At 47.9% G+C, this 20,354-nt stretch overlaps 1 protein-coding gene across 1 annotated transcript in view; it reads left to right on the forward strand.

Annotated features, from left to right (window-relative positions):
* Positions 1-18,612, forward strand: part of WTAP (WT1 associated protein) — a 161,824-nt gene extending 143,212 nt beyond the window's left edge. The window contains exon 8 of the mRNA XM_086927154.1: positions 17,415-18,612. Within this exon, the coding sequence (XP_086783280.1) occupies positions 17,415-17,989 (575 nt within the window). The 3' untranslated portion in view covers positions 17,990-18,612. The remainder of the gene's footprint in view (positions 1-17,414) is intronic.
* Positions 18,613-20,354: the final 1,742 nt, after the last annotated feature.

Genomic DNA, 20,354 nt, shown 5'->3' on the forward strand with positions numbered 1-20,354 from the left:
GTATATTGAGGTTTTGCAGCATGAAGATCTTTCTGGGTTCACTATGCTGTGCATTATTCATTATTCCGCGATCTGGTGGTTGGGTCCGGATTCGTAGTCTTTTTTTCTCTTTTTTTTTTTGTAGCCCAGGTGGGCGTCGACGTCCCACCATTTGGTGCACCTTCGTGACGTCGGCACGCTTCCTGCGGAAGCTCCCACCCTTGGGCGCCATCTTCAGTCTTTTTTCCGCCGTTGGGTCTGGATCGTCGCATGAAGCTCCGGAGAAGTTTCAGGAGAAAAGAAGGAAATAGACCAAGTTTTTGAGGAAAAAGGACCGAGGGAAGTCGGAGAAGAAGACCTCCTAGAGCCAGAACGAAGGAAGAGGAAAAAACCTCGTGGTACTCGACGGCCAAGGAGAGAGCGCGCGCAGGGGGGCCCCTGAGCGAGCACATGGACAACACCCCATTCAAGTTCTGCCGTAATTGCCACCACAAGTACGCGCAGAAGGACCAGCATCCGGTCTGCAACCTCTGCCTGCCGATCGACCACTCCAGCGAGGATTGCAACGCCTGTTCAATCTTCACGCCGAAGACTCAGAGTTCGAGAGAGACAGAGGGTGGCCCACCACACGATGCAAGGGAAAGGGACCACGCCGAGCCTCTACCAGCTGGGTGCCTCCTCCGACGAAGAGGAGAACATCCCCGAGGGACCAGATGACTTCACGGTCGTAGAGACCGATGTGAGACCTTCAAAAAAGGTAGGAGAGTCTACGACCCCGAAAACCCAGACAGGGCCGAGAGCCTGAGGGAGAACCCCGAAAAGCAGAGGCTAAGTCCTCGAAAGGAGCGCCGGCGACGAAAGTTTCGATGTCCGAAGCCGCATCCTCCGAAAGGCCCAGCGGATCCTTCGAAAAGGACTCCCAGATGGCAAAGACCAGCGAAAAGCAAAGGTCGTCGAAACAGGCCCTCGAGAAGGGACCCTCGAGCGAGAAGACGCTCAGAACGGCCTCGACGTCGAAGGTACCGTCGAAGAGACCTGCCGAAAAGCTCGACGCCGTGCAAGCGGCAGAGATGGAGAAAAAGAGAAGAAGGCTCGAGGCTGAAATGGAGAGTATGCTCCAGAGGAAGAGAGCCTTCGAGGAAACAATGAAGAACTATACGATTCCCTCGAAGACCTACTCGACTCCCTCGAAGACTGCTGCGACCGCCGAAGAGGTAGAGGTGCAGGAAGACTTCGAAGCCGAGGAGCCGCCAAACTCCAAACCCCGCAGATGAGGGAGAAGAGGAGGATTTCTACCGCTCGGAAGAACATTACCTCCGCGAGAGCTACTACTCAGAATCCTCTGCGTCGCTAGAGGAAGAATGGCAGGATCTCGAGGCCGATAACCCCGAGGAACCTGTGGAGACATACCCTTCGAGGCCTTCGCCGCCAGACGACATCGGGGCTTACTATGAGGTCGTTAAGAAGGCTGCAGCAGTCTACAATGTGAAATTGGAGGAGGAACAGACAAAAGCGGACTTCCTGCTAGAGACTTTGCTCCCCTCACAGACGAAAAGCAGCTTCCTGCCCATGCTGAAGAGCGTCACGGCCCAAGGGACTGAAGCCTTCAAGGAACCGGCCACATGCAGGTCAGTGACCCCGAGGACGGAGAAGAAATACAAGTTCTCCTCCGAGGACCCCCCTTATATCCAGGGCACCGTGGCAGCTGACTCCATAATCGCGGCAACGGCCAGAAGAAGGGCCAACGTGCCAACCACATCTGGGCCACCACCTGATAAGGAAAGCAGGAGGATGGACCTCACTGGAAGGAAAATTGAAAGAAATGCCGCTATGCATTGGAGGATGGCAAACTCCAATGCACTCCTGAATAGATACCAATATCAGCACTGGGATGAGATGAGCCAGTTGCTGAAACACATGCCTGAGGAGTACAGGCAGAGGGCAGCCCACCTCGTGGAGGCGGGAAAGGACATAGCAAACGCATGCCTGAAGACAGCCCTAGATGGGGCAGAAACATCTAGCAGGCTGATGGCCATAGGCATCACTGAGAGAAGGCAAGTCTGGCTCAGAATATCAGGCTTCAAGGCAGAAGTGCAAAATAACATCCTGAACACCCCCTTCAACGGGGAGACGCTGTTCGGGGCATCAGTAGATGACAAACTGGCTCAGCTGAAGAAGGTCAATGAGACAGCCAAATCGATGGGAGCCCTACAATTCAGGGGGATGCGGAGAGGCACCCCCACAAGGAGACCTAATGGTAGAGGGGGAAACCAGCAATCACATTCGCAACAGTCGCACCACCATGGTCAACAGAGTGACAACCAATGGCACCAGGGTCAACAGAGGCAGAATTGGAACTCCCAGAATAGGGGCCAGTCCTTTCGAGGGAGAGGAAACGGACGGGGCCAGAGACGGAGAGGTGGTGATCAACCCCCCCAAAAGTGACTCCGTGAAGGAGGCGCTCACCCACCCAAAGCCTCAGGGGGGAGAGCACCAACAGCTAAGGGGAGGCTCACACGGACACGGCTCAAGAGAACACACAACACCAGTAGGGGGAAGGTTGAGATTTTTTCTACACGAATGGAGAAAAATAACCACAGACAAGTGGATACTAAACATTATACAGCACGGATACTGCATAGAGTTGGAAAAATATCCACCAAGCAGAAAGCCAAAGAGAAGGGGTCACAAGGGCAAAGAACTGCAGTTGCTCCAAGAGGAAGCTCAAGAACTGCTCCTCAAAGAGGCCATAGAACAAGTCCCGCACAGAGAACGGAACAAGGGGGTGTACTCAAACTACTTCCTAGTACCAAAGGCGGACAAAAGCCTAAGACCCATCTTGGACCTACGCTTCCTGAACACCTACGTAAAAACTCAAAAGTTCAAGATGACTTCCCTGCAAGAGGTCATCCCACAAATAAGGCCCGGGGACTACTTGTCCACGATAGACCTAAAGGACGCATACCTGCACATCCCCATGAACAGGAAACACAAACGCATGTTAAGATTCAAGGTGAACAAAGACCACTACCAGTTCACAACCCTGGCTTTCGGGCTCAAGTCAGCGCCAAGGGTCTTTACCAAATGCCTCGCGGCGGTGGCCGCACACCTACGAAGGGAGGGTATACACGTGTACCCCTACCTGGACGACTGGCTCTTGAAAGCAAGCTCTTACACGAGATGCAAAGCTCACGCAGAACAGGTCACAAGAACGCTCAAGAACCTGGGCTTCTCCATCCACTGCAGGAAGTGCTCCATGGACCCAGAACAAGTGAAAATCTTCCTGGGAGCCCTGATCAACACGGTCGAATGCAGAGTGACACCCAGCGAGAAGAGAACACTCAGCCTGCTGAGGGAGAAACGTCACTACCAGAAGGGGCAAGTTCTGACAGTGAGGACGGTGAGCAAGATCTTGGGGATGATAGCGTCATGCATCCACCTGGTCCCCAATGTTCGGCTAAAGATGAGACCACTACAGGAGTGGCTGCAACAGCAATGGTCACAAGCAGAAGGAAGTTGGGAAGATCTAGTGGTTGTTACGCACAATGTGCAGGAGGAGATGAAATGGTGGACGAAGGAGAATATAACGATGGGGAAGCCCCTAACGCCACCGGACCCAACTGTGACCATCACCACAGACGCATCCCAGAAAGGATGGGGCGCACATATGAACAGGCTCAGAGTGAGGGGTCTGTGGAACCCAGGAGATGCGGTCAAGCACATCAACTACCTGGAACTGAAAACAGTGTTACTGGCCCTCAAGGCCTTCCAAAAGCACCTTTACAACAAAAGGGTGATGATACAGACAGACAACACCACAACAATGTTTTACATAAACAAGCAAGGGGGGACTCAGTCATTCCCTCTGTCGAGCTTGGCTCAGGAAATATGGAGATGGGCGATCCCACTCAGGATAGACCTACTTGCCATACACCTGCCAGGGAAGGACAATGTGGAAGCGGATTGGCTCAGCAGGCAAGCATCGGTGTCCCACGAATGGGAACTGAACAACCAAGAGACAGAGAACCTGTTCAGGAGGTGGGGCACACCAACAATAGACCTGTTTGCAACACGCCAGAATGCAAAATGCCAACACTTTGCATCGAGGGAACAGGAACCAATGTCCCATGGGAATGCCCTATGGATAAGCTGGTCAAAGAAATTTGCCTACGCTTTTCCACCGACGCCACTGATCCCCAGAGTCCTGAACAAGTGCAGGTCGAGCAACATGACTCTCATCCTGGTGGCTCCCCAATGGGCGAGGCAGACTTGGTACTCTCAGATTATGGAGATGTCGCAGGGCAGAGCACACAAGTTCCCAAAAAGAAGAGACCTTTTCTCCATGGAAGGGGGACAAGTTCTACACCCAGAACCAGAAAGCCTCTGCCTGTCAGCGTGGCTCCTGAGGACTTAGAGTTCGCACATCTAAAACTACCAGAGACCACACTTCGGGTGCTGAGAGAAGCAAGGAGACCCAGCACGCGGAAGTTCTATGGGGAGAAATGGAAGAGGTTCACGCAGTGGTGCCATAGGAAAAATCTGGAGAGAAAACTGACTAGAGAGTCTACAGTACTCAGATACCTCACGCACCTGATCAAAGCCAAACTAAGCTCGTCCTCGCTGAGGGTTCACCTGGCAGCGATTGTGGCATACACAAGAGGAGAAACAGGGAGAAGTTTCTTCACTTCCAGAGTAGTGAAAAGGTTCTTGGAAGGAGCGAAGAGAATAGCGCCACCCAAGAGGATGCCACCGCCGGCATGGAACTTGAACGTGGTACTGACGGAACTCATGAAGCCACCGTTTGAACCCATCCATAAAGCGTCACTACAAATGCTGACAATGAAGACAGCCTTTCTAGTAGCAATTACATCGCTACGCAGAGTGAGCGAGCTACAAGCTTTGACGCTGCAAGAACCGTACATACAAATACACAGTGACAGGGTCGTGATGAGGACAGACCTGCATTTCATGCCCAAGGTAGTATCTAAATTCCACATGAACCAAAGTATCCAGATTTCTAGCTTCTTCCAGAAGCCCACGTCAAACGCGGAGAGGGCGCTCCACACTCTGGATGCAAGGCGGGCTGTAATGCACTATATAGAAAGGACGAAAGAACACAGGAAGACAAAACAATTCTTTGTGTCCTTCGCAAGGAGTCTCCTGGGTAGACCAGTGACTAAGAACACCATAGCAAGATGGATTGCCAAAACAATACAGCTCTGCCACATGCAAGCGGGTGAAGAGCTCACGGAGGGGCCACGAGCCCACTCAACCAGAAAGAAAGGGGCAACGATCGCCTTCCTGGCAAACACGCGCATCCAAGACATATGCCTGGCGGCAACATGTAAATGTAATGTATTGGCATTTATATAGCGCACTACTTACCCGTAGGGTCCCAAGGCGCTTCGACCGCTGCGAAACCCTTCCTGGCTTCCCTGAGAGATGGTCCCTTAATGGGTATCTCCAGGGTGAGACCAGGCATCCCCGGCGGTCTGGTGGGGCCGTTAGTGAAGATGAGGCAAGCTAATGCCCAGAGTTGCCGAGTGTGATCGCTGATCAGAGTGGGCACCGAGGCGAGAGAATTATCGAGTCCGCTGACCCTGGTCCAGAAACCTGCCGCGCCGGGAATCGAACCCTGGTCCCGGGCCGTCCTCTGCTCTCGGGTCTGCCGCCTCTAACCAGTGAGCCACACTACTTCACAACATGGGCTTCAGTGCACACTTTCACTAAACACTATTGCGTAGATGTGCAGATGAACAAGGAAGCACAAGTGGGCCAAAGAGTGCTTCAACATATCTTTAACAACCAACGCTCATCTTCCACCCAGCCGCCACATGAGTGACAAAACCGCTACGAAATCTATGCACAGCATAGTGAATCCAGAAAGATTCACGCTGCAAAACGAATAGTTTCTTACCTGTCGGTGTAGTTTTGCAGCTTGAAGATCTTTCTGGATTCACTAGCGAACCCACCCACCTCCGCCAGAAAGATGAGGCTGGAGAAGGTGGAAGGACATGGAGCAAGATAGGAACGTTTAACAAAGACACATATATACGTGAAGAAGTTTACGTTGAAGGAAAGTTTAATACACATAGCCATGGATTCACCACAAAGGAGAAAAGGAAAAAGAATCCGAAGATGGCGCCCAAGGGTGGGAGCTTCCGCAGGAAGCGTGCCGACGTCACGAAGGTGCACCAAATGGTGGGACGTCGACGCCCACCTGGGCTACAAAAAAAAAAAGAGAGAAAAAAGACTACGAATCCGGACCCAACCACCAGATCTCGGAATAATGAATAATGCACAGCATAGTGAATCCAGAAAGATCTTCAAGCTGCAAAACTATACCGACAGGTAAGAAACTATTCGTTACCCTTGGTTACAGTGTCAGTGCTGGGTAGTTCACATAGGGTATTATTAAGGGATGCAGACACGCTCTCTACCGGGGTAACAGCCTGAATCTCCGGGACACAGGGTGGGTTTTTTACAAGAACAGTAGGCTCCAAAGGGACAGGATTTTTCATGGTGGGAGGAGATAAGCTGGGTAGATTAACAGTATTTGGCTCAAGTCCAAGTTCTTTTTCAGCTATGGCAATTTCAGATGACAATGCACCCACCGCAGAGGTTAAATACGAAATTATAGATGCTGACCTTCTTGGAAACTTTGGCTTCCGCACACCCCTGATCATGTGAGCGCTGGAGTTTACGCTTACCCATTTCTGTAGATTACGGTGTCAAGGGGGTGGCCCAGCCCTGCCTCTCCTGCCCCGGACGGCTTAGCCCGGCGCCGCCCGCGCTGCGGGAGGAGCTGGTGGTAATATCCGGTAGGGGGTGGGCAGGTCTGACTCGCTCTGATGGTTCCTGGGACAGCGAGTCAAACACGCTGCTCCAGCCGCCCTTCCTTGGTGCACTGGTGTCCCTGGTAGCCACACAAGATCAGTCCAGGTAAGCTGTGGCTGTGCGCTGCCTCTCCCACGAAGCTGGAGTTGTAAGTCACTGTTGGTGGTACACCCTCAGAACTAGCCTCAAATCAGAAAGGTGCTTGAGAACGCAGGAAGGACAAAGAGCTTCATATCTCAACAAAGGAGGCATTCGCTCCCAGAAGTAAGACTTTAATCTGGAACAGAAAGCTCTTAACGTCAAGACAAAAAAATTAAAGCTTGGCTGACCTATATATCCTCGTAAAGGAATTTAATGACTCCCTCACACCATATCACATTCCATAAAGGCCTTAGAGGAGAGAAGGACTATGAGGTTGAGAATGTTGTTAAACCGCGGTTTTCACCAATGACCCAGAGGCAGCACAAGAGGAGTGGCAGGACATAGAGACTACACAGAAGAAATGGTGGCCACTTACTCCTTTATTCCATCACCTCTGATGATATTGCGCTGTACAATGCCCTGGTTAAAATGGCAGCTGACGTGTACAGTGTACAGCTAGAGGAGGGGCAGACTGATTCTCCCCCCCCCCCCTTCCGCCACCCCCTTGGAGACCCTCCTTCCAGCACGCAGGAAAAACCACTTCTTCCAGTGCAACCCAGTGTCCTAGATCAAGGGTGAGAGGCCTTTAGAGAATCGGCCTCCGACAAAGCTGTGAAACCCAAAGAGAATTAATACAAATATACCTCCATGAGAACACAATGTTCATCAGAGCAAATATGGCTGCAGACTGCCATTATGTTCGTTCCCTCACTCAAATGAGCCAATGCTTCCACTACCACCGGTCCTTCATCTAGCAGGGAAAGCAAGAAGATGGAGATGGTGGGTGGCCACCCATTGGCGTATCGCCCACTTTAACATCCTAAACAGCAGTTATGGCTGCCAGCAATAGGAAACAATAAAGGAGCTGATTCAGCACGTTCCAGACTAGTATTAAACAGGGCAATGAGGCTCCTCCTCCATGAAGACATGGACACTTTTAAAATGCTGAAATAGTCCCTTGATGCGGCAGATACAACCAGCAGGCAGCTTTGTGAAGGGATCACCCTAAGGAGGCAAACATGGCTGAAGGTCTCCTGATTCAAGTAGGATTTTTAGGCTATATTCTTAAATAGGCATTTAACAGGTGAAAGACTTACTTACCCAGCAGTAAACGACTCAGCAATGAACTGTAAGACTGCAAACGCTATAGGAGCTCTTCATTCAGAGGAAAAAAGGGACAAAGGAGAAGACCAACCATTAGTCCTTTACCATGCCAGTTTTGCGCCACAACCCAGCTTGCATAGTGCCTCATCCCAGTAGCAATACTTCAGTACAGCATGTCAGCCCATTTGAGGAACAGCTCACTGGAGAGGTACTGATCCATGTAGAGTATGACATGCAATCAAGGGACTTCTCATTGTGCCTCATTCCCCCCTGCACTCCACTCATGTAGTGAGGCAGAATGTGAGGTTTTGCAGCGTGAATCTTTTTGGATTCACTATGCGGTGCATATTCCGCTATCTGGTGGTTGGATCCATAATCGTAGTTTTTTTTTTTTTTTTTTCTAAGCCCATGTGGGTTTCGACGTCCCACCATTTGGTGTACCTTCCGTGACGTCTGCATGCTTCCGGCGGAAGCTCCCACCCTTGGGCGCCATCTTCAGATTCTTTTTTCCGCCGTTTGGTCTGGATCGTCGCGTGCAGCTCCAGAAGTTTTGGAGGAGAAAAGGAGAAAAATAAGCGAATTTCTTAAGGAAAAAACTTGAGAAGATCAGAGCCGGGACGACTAAGAAGGAGAGGAAACTCGAGATCTTCGCCGTCCGGTGAATGCGCACACAGGGGGCCCCCTGAGCACAGTAATGGACAACACACCATTTAAATTCTGACGTAATTGCCACCACAAGTACGCGCAGAGAGACCAGCACCCGGTCTGCAACCTCTGTCTGCCTATCGACCACGGGAGCAAGGACTACAACGCCGGCTCAGTCTTCACGCTGAAGACGCTGAGGATTCGGAAAAAACAGAGGATAGCTCACACGATGCAGGGCAAGGCCCCGTCGCTGTACGACCTGGGCCTCTCCACTGATGACTAGGACAACCTCGCCGAAGGTCCAGATGTCTCCACGGTCGCAGAGACCGATAAGAAATCGTCATACAAGGTAGGAGAGTCTACGACCCTGAAACCCTCGACATAGCCTCGAAAACCAGAGTCTAGAACCTCGAAGGAAGCGCCGGCGAAGCTGCGGTCCCCGAAAAACAGCCCAGCGGATCCTTCGAGAAGGACTCCCAGACGGCAAAGACCAGCGAAAAGCAAAGGTCGTCGAAGCAAGCTCCCGAAAAGGGATCCTCGACGGAGCCGAGAACCGCTCAGACGTCGACTGGGCCGTCGAAGAGGGCGGCCGAAACGCTCGACACCGAGCAGGCCGCACAGATGGAGAGAAAGAAAAGAAGGCTCGAGGCAGAGATGTAAAACATCATCCAGAGGAAGAAGGATTTTGAATACAAAATGGAACGCTTCAGGATCCCCTCGAAGCCCACGGTGTCCTCAAAGAGATAGAAGAACACGAGGAGTTTGACGCCAAAGAGCTGCCGAAAACTCCGGAGCCCTCGGAGCAGGGAGAAGAGGAGGACCTCTATTACACAGAGGTGATTATGGGGACCTGCGTTCGAGCTACGACTCTGGATCTTCAACGGCTCAGAACCAGGATTGGCAGGACATTGAGGCCGAAAACCCGGAGGAGCCTGTGGAGACATACCCCTCGAGGCCTTCGACGCCAGATGACATTGGGGCCTACTATGAGGTCGTCAAGGCTGCAGCAGCTTATGGAGTCAAATTGGAGGAGGAGAAGGCTAAGGCAGAATTCCTGCTGGAAACCTTGCTCCCCGCACGGACAAAAAGCCACTTCTTGCCCATGCTGATGAGTATTATGGCACAGGGCTAAGAGGCGTTCAGAGAACTAGCTACCTGCAGGTCAGTCACGCCAAGGACGGAGAAAAAGTACAAGTTCTCCTCCCAGGACCCCCCTTACATCCAGGGGACAGTTTCAGCAGACTCAATTATAGCCGCAACGGCCAGAAGAAGGGCCAACGTCCCAACATCATCTGGGACACCACCTGACAAGGAAAGCAGGAGGATGGACCTAACAGGCAGAAAAATTGAGAGAAAAGCAGCAATGCACTGGAGGATGGCAAACTCCAACGCCCTTCTCAACAGGCACCAGTACCAGCATTGGGACGAGATGAACCAATTGCTCAAGCACCTCCCAGAGGAACACCAGCAGAGGGCCCTCACCTTGTGGAAGAGGGGCAAAGCATTCCAAACTAGTGCTTGAAGACGGCCTTGGACGGGGCAAAAACATCCAGCAGGCTGATGGCTATAGGAATCACAGAGAGAAGGCAAGCCTGGCTCAGGCTCTCAGGCTTCAAGACGGAGGTTCAGAACAAAATCCTGAACACCCCTTTCAATGGAGAAACACTGTTCGGAGCCCCAGTGATTAGAAACTCATCCAACTGAAGAAAGACAACGAGACTGCAAGGTCCATGGGGGCCCTGCAATTCAGGGGGATGAGAAGAGGCACTCCTACGCGGAGGCCGAACGAAAAGGGTGGAAACCAGAAAGGACATTCTCACCAGGCGTTCCACCAGGGTCAACAGAGTGACAACCAAAATCACCAGGGCCAGCAGAAGCAAAACTGGAACTATCAGAACAGGGGCCAGTCCTTTCGCGGCAGAGGAAACGGACGGGGCCAGAGAAGGAGAGGCGGTGAACAACTCCCCTCTAAGTGACTTCACACGGAAAAAGGTGCTCACCCACTCAAACCCTCCGTGGGAGGAGCACGGAAAAACAAAGAGGAGAGGGCTACACGGACAAGACACAAAAGAACATGTAACACCAGTAGGAGGCAGGCTGAGATTTTTTCTCCAGGAGTGGAGAAAAATAACCACAGACAAGTGGATACTCAACATCATACAGTTCGGATACTGCATACAGTTGCAAAAGGGACCACCAAACAGAATGCCAAAGAAAAAAGAGCACTCTGGAAGAGAGCTGCAATTGCTCCAAGAGGAAGCTCAAGAACTCCTCCTCAAAGAGGCCATCAAACCAGTCCCATTCAAAGACCTGAAAAGAGGAGTGTACTCTAACTACTTCCTGGTGCCAAAAGTGGACGAAAGCCTAAGACCCATCCTGGATCTACGGTTCCTAAACAAGTATGTAAAGACTCAAAAATTCAAGATGACGTCCCTACAAGAGGTCATCCCACAGATAAAGGCAGGGGACTTCTTGTCCACCGTAGACCTCATGCGTACCTGCACATCCCCATGAACAGGCAGCACAAGAACATGCTAAGATTCACAGTAAACGAGGATCACTACCAATTCACAACCCTGGCATTCGGTCTAAAGTCCGCACCAAGGGTATTCACCAAATGCCTCGAAGCAGTGGCCGCACATCTGCGAAGATAGGGGATACACGTGTACCCCTACCTCGACGACTGGCTCATAAAGGCAAGCTCTTATAGGACATGCAAGGTTCATGCAGAGCATGTCACAAGAACGCTAAGAAGCCTGGGATTCTCCATACACTGGGAAAAATGCTCGATGGAAACGGAGTAAGTGAAGATCTTCCTGGGAGCTCAAATCAACACTGTCCAATGGCAGGGTGTTACCCAGCGAAAAGAGGACACTCAGCCTACTGAGGGAGAAACGTCACTACCAGAAGGGGCGAGCTCTGACAGTGTGGACAGTGAGGAAGGTCTTTGGAATGATGGCGTCATGCATACACCTGGTCCCCAATGTACGCCTACAAATGAGACCACTCCAAGAGTGGCTGCAACAGCAATGGTCACAAGCTACAGGAAGTTGGGAGGATCTACTGGTTGTAACGCACAAGGTGCAGGAAGAAATGAAATTGTGGACCAAAGAGAGGATAACAATAGGGAAGCCTCTAACGCCACCGGACCCAATAGTGACCATCACCACAGACTCATCCCAGAAGGGATGGGGCGCACACATGAACAGGCTCAGAGTGAGAGGTCTGTGGAGCCCAGCGGATGCGATCGGACACATCAATTACCTGGAGCTAAAAACAGTGTTGCTTGCCCTCAAGGCCTTTAAGAAACAACTGTACAACCAAAAGGTGCTGATACAAACAGACAACACCACAACAATGTTTTACATCAACAAGCAGGGTGGAACTCAATTATTCCCTCTGTCAAGCTTGGCACAGGAAATCTGGAGATAGGCAATACCACTCAAAATAGACCTGCTAGATATACACCTACCAGGGAAGGACAATATAGAAGTGGATTGGCTCAGCAGGAAGACTTCAGCATCCCACAAGTGGGAACTCAACATACAGGAAACAAAGACTATTCCGGAGGTGGGGCACTCGGACAATAGACCTGTTTGCAACACGCCAGAATGCAAAATGCCAGTACTTTGCATCCAGACAACCAGAGGCACTATCCTAGGGGAATGCCCTATGGATAAGCTGGTCAAAAACATTTGCCTGCACTTTTCCCCTGATACCACTGATCCCCAGGGTTCTCAACAAATGCATGACAAGCAACATGACGCTCATCCTGGTGGCACCACAATGGGCCAGGCAGACCTGGTACTCACAGATAATGGAGATGGCGCAGAGTACACCCCACATGTTCTCAAAAAGAAGAGACCTACTCTCCATGGAAAACTCAGAAGTTCTACACCCAGAACCGGAGAGCATCAGCCTCTCAGCTTGGCTCCTGAGGACTTAGAGTTTGCACATCTAAAACTACCAGAGAGCACCCTGCGGGTGCTGTGGGAGGCAAGAAGGCCCAGCACACGCAAGTGCTATGGGGAAAAATTGAAAAGATTCACTCAATGGTGCTGCCAGAAAAAAACTCCATAGAAAGCTGACCAGGGAATCAACGGTGCTAAGATACCTCACGCACCTAATAAAAGCTAAGCTAAGCTTATCCTCACTGAGGGTACACCTGGCAGCGATTGTGGCATACACAAGAGGAGAAACAGGGAGAAGCTTCTTTACATCTCAAGTAGTAAAAAGATTTCTGGAAGGGGCTAAGAGAATAGCGCCACCAAAAAGTATGCCTCAGCCAGCTTGGAACCTAAATGTGGTACTGACAGAGCTCATGAAAGCACCTTTCGAACCCATCCACAAGGCATCACTGCAAATGCTGACAATGAAAGCGGCCTTTCTGGTAGCAATCACCTCGCTACGCAGGGTGAGCGAACTACAGGCACTAACACTGCAAGAACCCTATATCCAGATACACAGTGATAGGGTCGTAATGAGAACAGACCTGCACTTCATGCCAAAGGTGATGTCAAGATTCCACATGAATCAGAGTATTCAAATTCCTAGCTTCTTCCAGAACCCCACGACGAGCGCTGAGAGGGCGCTCCACACTCTAGACGCAAGAAGGGCAGTGATGCACTACATTGAAAGGACGAAGGAAGACAGGAAGACAAAACAGTTCTTCGTATCCTTCGCAAACAGTTACCTGGGTAGACCAGTGACTAAGAACACCATAGCTCGATGGATCGCACAAACGATACAATTCTGCCACAAGCAAGCGGGGCAGGAGCTAACAAGAGGGGCACAGGCCCACTCGACCAGGAAGAAAGGAGCAACAATTGCCTTTCTGGCCAACATACCAAATCAGGACCTATGCCTGGCGGCAACATGGGCTTCAGTGCACATGTTCACTAAGCACTATTGCGTGGATGTACAGATGAACAAGGAGGCGCAAGTAGGACAAAGAGTGCTTCAACATATATTCAACAACCAACGCTCATCTTCCACCCAGCCGCTACAAAAGTAACGAAACTGCTACAAAATCTATGCACAGCATAGTGAATCCAGAAAGATTCACGCTGCAAAACGAATAGTTTCTTACCTGTCGGTGTAGTTTTGCAGCTTGAAGATCTTGATGGGTTCACTAGCGAACCTACCCGCCTCCGCCAGAAAGATGAGGCTGGAGAAGAAGGTGGAAACACATGGAATAGAAAGCAAGTTGAAGCTTACAAGATATGTGAAAAGAATTACGTTGGAGAAAGGTTTAACAAACATAGCCATGGATTCACTACAAGGACACAAAAGAGAAAAAAAAATCCGAAGATGGCGCCCAAGGGTGGGAGCTTCCGCTGGAAGCATGCCGACGTCACCGAAGGTACACCAAATGGTGGGACGTAGACGCCCACCTGGGCTACGAAAAAAAGAGAAAAAAGACTGATTCCGGACCCGAACCACAAGATAGCGGAATATGCACAGCATAGTGAATCCAGAAAGATCTTCAAGCTGCAAAACTACACCGACAGGTAAGAATCTATTAGTTTTCTCTACAAATCCACAGTCTCCTTCGACAAATGGTCCTGTAAACCTTAGCCAACATGGCTATTGTACAGAACTATCTCCACCAAACATGGTCTTGGAACAAGGAGGAAAGGTACTAGAATGGGAAAACCATGAGGTAAGGACACTCAGACCCATTCTGAACCTGTGTGCTTTAAACATTCATAAAGTTAAAAATCATCGTCCTGCAAGAGGTCATTCTATGGCTGCGGAATGAAGACTACATGGCAAATATACATTTCAAGAACGCCTACCCACATGTGCCGGTGAACAGAAGGCACAAGACGTTACATCTTAGACATGGTACACTACCATTTCAAGGTTCTGCCTTCTTGAGATCAAATCTGCACCAAAAACATTCACTTCGTTTTTTAAGGTCATCACAGCACACATTGGAAGATAAATTATACAGGTCTGCCTTTACTTTGACCACTAGTTGTTAAAAGCAGGATCTTTAAAACAGTGCTAGGCCTACCTAATTAGTTACTCAGAGAATCCTTGTTCTGACAGAGGAAACTCACCTTTACCAGAAGGGCCAGTCTCTGATATTGAGGACAACAGGAAAAATAATGGGTACAATGGGTCTGTGCATACCCCTCCTAGTACGACAAGCAAGTTTACTAATACACAAGAGGCCATTACAAGAAAAGCTACAATGTCAGTGGTCACAGGCAACTGAGTTGGAAGGATCTATTAATTGTCAAAGACGGTACAGATAGACAGTGGTGGGGGTATCACAGTAGGTAGACCTTACGGATTTGAAACCCAAGTGTAAGGTTTCTGCGAACCATCTGCTTTGAGAGATAACATTTTGATAGCTATAACATATTTTTTAAGTTGTTGTGAATTGCAGCCTTTGTTAGTATAGGAGAGAAATGTGTGAATTCATAAACAAATATATTGGCAACACCAACATGCCCTCAGTTTATTCCAAAAGAAAGTTTCACATTTTTTTGTTAAACAACTGCTTTCTTACAAACACCCACTCTTATGCTAGATTTTGGAAGAATAATCATGTACTGTGTAAGTAAGATAAAAACATGAGTCATCAGTTCTTTGCAACACAGATCACCCAAGTAAAAACGTTTTTGTGCAAGTACTTCTGGAAATCTTTTGTCATTAGGCTTCTGCCGTTTGAAATGAATCTTAGTCTGGCCAGTAGCTGCTCCTAACGGACCCTTATCCTATAAATCAACTTCAGGGTTTCAGGTTCTTGGATGGGGAAGGCAAGATTTTGTTTGGGCTTGTAATTCCCAGCAGTAGAGGTGTCCAGGTTGCAGCTGACTTGGTGTAGCGGTCAGATGGTGTCGTTGAGGTCATAGTTGTCGATGTGGTCAAGTGTCTTGTTGACTTCAGTGAAGGTGCCTTTGGTGGTGAGGCTTCAACTGTCATTGGTTATTGTTACAGAGTCTGGTCGAGTTGTCGGCGGTGGTGGACAGTCTGGAGTTTTCAGTGGTGCTTTCATTATTGAGGTCCTGAAAGAAGGCAGCTTGTTGGACATTATTAGGCCTTTTGGCAGTTTTCAGTTACCCATGGTTCTGTTTTTTGTTTAATGTCACCCACTGACTTGTCAAGGACGTAACATCCACCACCTTCTTACTCTGGAGTCACCGTGGTAGGCAGCCCTCAAGCTATGTACCACCTATGTACCACCTAGTTACAACAAATCTGGAAGGTCCAGCAATCTCACATCAAGAAACACTAGTGAGAGATGAAGTGTCCTCTATTAGCATAGTATTTTATAATCTGAGGACACAATTTGTTTCCCATGAATGAAGAATCCCAAAACTTTGATTTTCAGTCACAAGGGAACGATGTATAGATAGCTTGGTCAGGAAATTTACATACCCTTCCACCAAATGTAGCCAGGCAAATACGTCTGGTCCCAATTATTATAACTCTTGTTACTCTACTGTGGCATGCCCATCTCCCTCTGTCCAGGAAATTTCGAACTCACTTAGTTTTATACTCTCATAAGTTGGCAATGTATGATAATTCCAATCCCTGATCATGCAAAGAATTACAGAAAAATTCAGTTCGTACTTGGGTTCTCATGGGACCGCCATTTAAACCGCTGTGCACATGCTGTCTAAAACTACTGTCATATAAGTTATTTCTGGTAGTGATTACAACTTTTATCTATTAAAGAGCCTTCCTTCTTGTATTCCTAGTTTTTTACCCTGGGGACCATTAATATAGGGTAGTGTTAAATACTCGAACATTCGTGATTCTTGCCAAAGGTAGTTTCACCTTTATAATGAGCATGGCCACTGAATTGTTTTTTTCCCTAATTCTCAAGATGGGACAAAGATATTTCCACATGCAAAAAGTTAGAAACGCCATTTTGTCTAATGTTGACCACTTCGAACCATTTCAATCAATCCAAGCAATTTTGCTACCTTTGCATATCCACAATAAGGCAAAGCAATTTGAAAATCAAACATTGCCCAATGAAAGTTTTTGTCTGTAAGGTACTGTACCCCCACGTTCCACTTTCAAAAGAGGCGCTTCATTAGATTAAGAAATATTCCTTTTGCTGGCGTTTGCAAGACAGCTACATGTATATCGTTCCACACATGTCCTCAACATTACTCTATTGGCATATAAGCAAGAAAAAGCCTAGCTTGGCCAGACAATATATTTCAGCGAAGTTGAGGGTGCTGATTGACAGTCTCTGCACTGCATTTAAATCTCCAGGCATTCTGCAAACCGAAGATGCTGCTTCTTATTAACAATTGGTTTTCATCTCGTTCTTTTGCACCCAGCACTACATGGTATAAGAGAGCGCATCATGGAAATAGGCAACAGAACACGCTGGAAACCATTGATTAAGCGAAAATAAATCATTTGTCTAGAGAAGGTTCTATTACATGCCTGTTTTGAAAAGAGCAGCATGAAAAATTCGCATCTGACTGAAATAATAAAGTGAGACCCTAAATTCACCATGACTATTGTTCGGTCTACTGTGACAATCTTTGTATCCTGTAATCTTTCACTGCTATCTGCTTTACCAAGGTGGACTTGCTTAGCTGAAAAGTACATTAAATTATTTTTTTCCCAAAAAGGTGGTCTAATTTTACAACCGAAGTATGCTTATGTACGATTTCATTTTTCTTTGTCTGCTATATTAGAAATTCAGAAATGTTTTATTTCTTTAACTGCAGAACTGAATGATTTCATCATCCAACTTGATGAGGAGGTTGAGGGAATGCAAAGCACTATTTTGGTTCTCCAACAGCAGCTGAAGGATTCTCGACAACAACTGCTGGCGTTCCAGCAGCAACAACAGTCACATGCCTCTGCCTCAGGTACCAGCAGGACTCCAAGCTCTGAGCCAACAGATCAGGGAGAGGCCTCTGGCAAAGACTGCAGCCGTCTGGCGAATGGACCAAGCAATGGCAGCCCCTCCCTTCAGAGGACGTCTGGGTCAGGGTTTCATAGGGAGGGTGGAAGCTTAGAGAAAGACTTCACTGCATCCCCCGGAAATGGTAATAAACTCTCCAACCACTCCGAAGAGCGAGCTAGCAAAGCCACCAGCAGTAGCTACCTTAATCAACTGAGTATTGGGTATGAAAGTGTAGACTCTCCCACTGGAAGTGAAAACTCTCTCACTCACCATTCAAATGATACAGACTCGAATCATGATCCTCAAGAGGAAAAACCACTTACTACAAAAGGTAACAGAACTATGAGTTCCCGACATGTTCAAAACGGTTTGGACTCCACTGTAAACGCATAGGGTTCAGTTTTGCAACCCTTTTTTGCCCCTGCATTTTTATACAGCGTCATTTAAATTGGGAGTGGCTACTGTACAGGAAGAATTTGAACTAGTGCATACTTTTTCACGATTTTGCTTTATTTTTTTTCATTCTTGCTTTATGTAAATTCTCTGCCAGTTTGAACATTTTAACTGTTATGTTGACTGTTGCAAAGAGATGTGTAGACACAAGTTATTTTTGTACGAGTTAATGTGAAGTTCAGAATGCACTCCTTTCCAAAAACATTTGACGTCTGTACAAATCTATGTTTATGTAGACTCTGTGCTATGTGAGGGCATTCTTACTCTCATAGACCCATTTAAATGCTTGTCATAGTATACTGTGGGTTTGACTGCCATGTTTGCCCAGTTCAGTAGTTTTGTTCACAAACAGTAGGACTTCAGTCCTGTGGTAGTTTCATTGTTGATGTTTTTCACCACACATCTGTGAAGTTTATCTTGGTGAACTGAATGTTGAAGGCCTGTGTGCTATAGTTACTCAGTTTTTAAGGACTGTTGTACTTTGTTCATGCAAATTGCTCTGTGGCTCAAATATTATCTTACCTGTACTGACCAAACCTAAATAAAGATTTTTAATATCGAAAGTGTTTTTTTCCCCCCAACTATAAAATATACTAATGCACAGTGACATTTTGATAAGTACATGGACGTTTGATTTAGAGGTCCTTGCCGCCTGCTTCGTCGTTGAGGATTCCAGCGACTAAGTTTCCACCGTCGTCTATGATCATCCCATCAGCATAGAGTCCACCGTCGACGACGACGATCCCGTTGACGAGCCTACCGTCGACGAGCCAATATATATATACAATTGGATATTGTAAAATTTGGTCACACCCTTGAGTTCAAAAATGTTCCCCCTCCTCATCCACCCCTAAAGAAAAATCCACCATATCTTTCTCTTCTCAGAAAAGATGCTCTCAAAAGGGGCAATAGAGAGAGTTCCTCATTCTCAAATAGGAAAGGGATTCTATTCTCGCTTTTTCCTGATAAAGAAAAAGTCAGGAGATTGGAGACCAATCTTAGATGTGCGGATGCTGAACAAGTACCTCCTGAAGAAATCCTTTCGCATGGTAACACTACAGGAGATTCTTCAACTTCTAGATCATGCAGATTTCATGACAATCCTGGACCTCCAGGATGCATACTTTCATATCCCAAGCATCGAAGATTTCTAAGATTCACGGTGGCAGGTGCACACTTCCAGTTCAGAGTACTTCCCTTTGGCCTACGTTCGGCTCCATGAGTCTTTACAAAATTCTTAGCTCCGGTAGCAGCGCATCTCAGGCTGCAAGGTGTCCAACCATTCCCATACTTGGACGACTGGCTAATAAAGGCTCCATCCTTTCGCAAGGCTTCTCTTGCAACATCAAAATGCCTGCAAGTGTTTAATTCGCTGGGTCTATCACTAAATGCCCTAAAGTCAAGCCTTTGTCCGTCTCAAGTAGTACAATTTCTGGGAGCAAAATTGGACACTCTTCAAGACAACAGTTGGTCCTAGACATTAATTCAACACACACAATGTAATTATGTAGTTCAATTAGTCACTTTAGTCATCATTAGATTAAATCCACTATGGTTAATGTAGAACAGAACATGACAGATACAATAGCCCAAGAAATCAATTGATACAAGAAAAAATATACATAACCAAGCAAATGTCTCACCAGAGTCCGAGAGACTTACTCATTTAATTAAATATGTTTTAGAAAATATAAAACACAAATATTTACAAATGGGGTTCACTGTCAATTGGTGTGCACAGAAAAGAGTGAAAGTAAGTGCTCGTGTAAGTGACCAAGATGGTCGGTGAAGAAAGAATATATAATTTTTTGAAAAGATCACAAGTGAACCTGCCCTAAAATGATAGCTCGCAAAAAATGTGAATTTTTCTTGCTGGCGCGTGATTGGCTAATCCTCCGTATTCCTTGATTGACACAGGAGACAACGGGAAAGGGAGGAGGGGGAGGGACAGGAAAACGTAGGTACAGGCTCCAAAAGAAAAGAATTGTCGACGATTCGCCCCAAGACAAAAACTGGGTGACTGGGTTCCTCAGGGGCGGGTCTTCATCAGGACGGGGTAGGGGAGGGTTGGACTCAATGTGCACGTAGGTATAGTAACCCCAATATCAATGGGCACCCTTCACTGGTGTGCCACTTGTGTGATGTTAGTCTGCACCCAAAAAAAGATTTCCCAGTGTGCTGAAGTTGGCACCACAAGACGTCCCTTTTAATAAATCTCAGTCTTCGATACAAATTTCCACTTGATTCAGTATCCCAAGCCGCGAAAAAGTCAGCTAGCCTCAATGGAGAACGTTCTCCGTTCTCC

This window comes from Lissotriton vulgaris, chromosome 6 (assembly GCF_964263255.1).
Source record: "Lissotriton vulgaris chromosome 6, aLisVul1.2, whole genome shotgun sequence".
Taxonomy (NCBI): Eukaryota; Metazoa; Chordata; class Amphibia; order Caudata; family Salamandridae; genus Lissotriton; species Lissotriton vulgaris.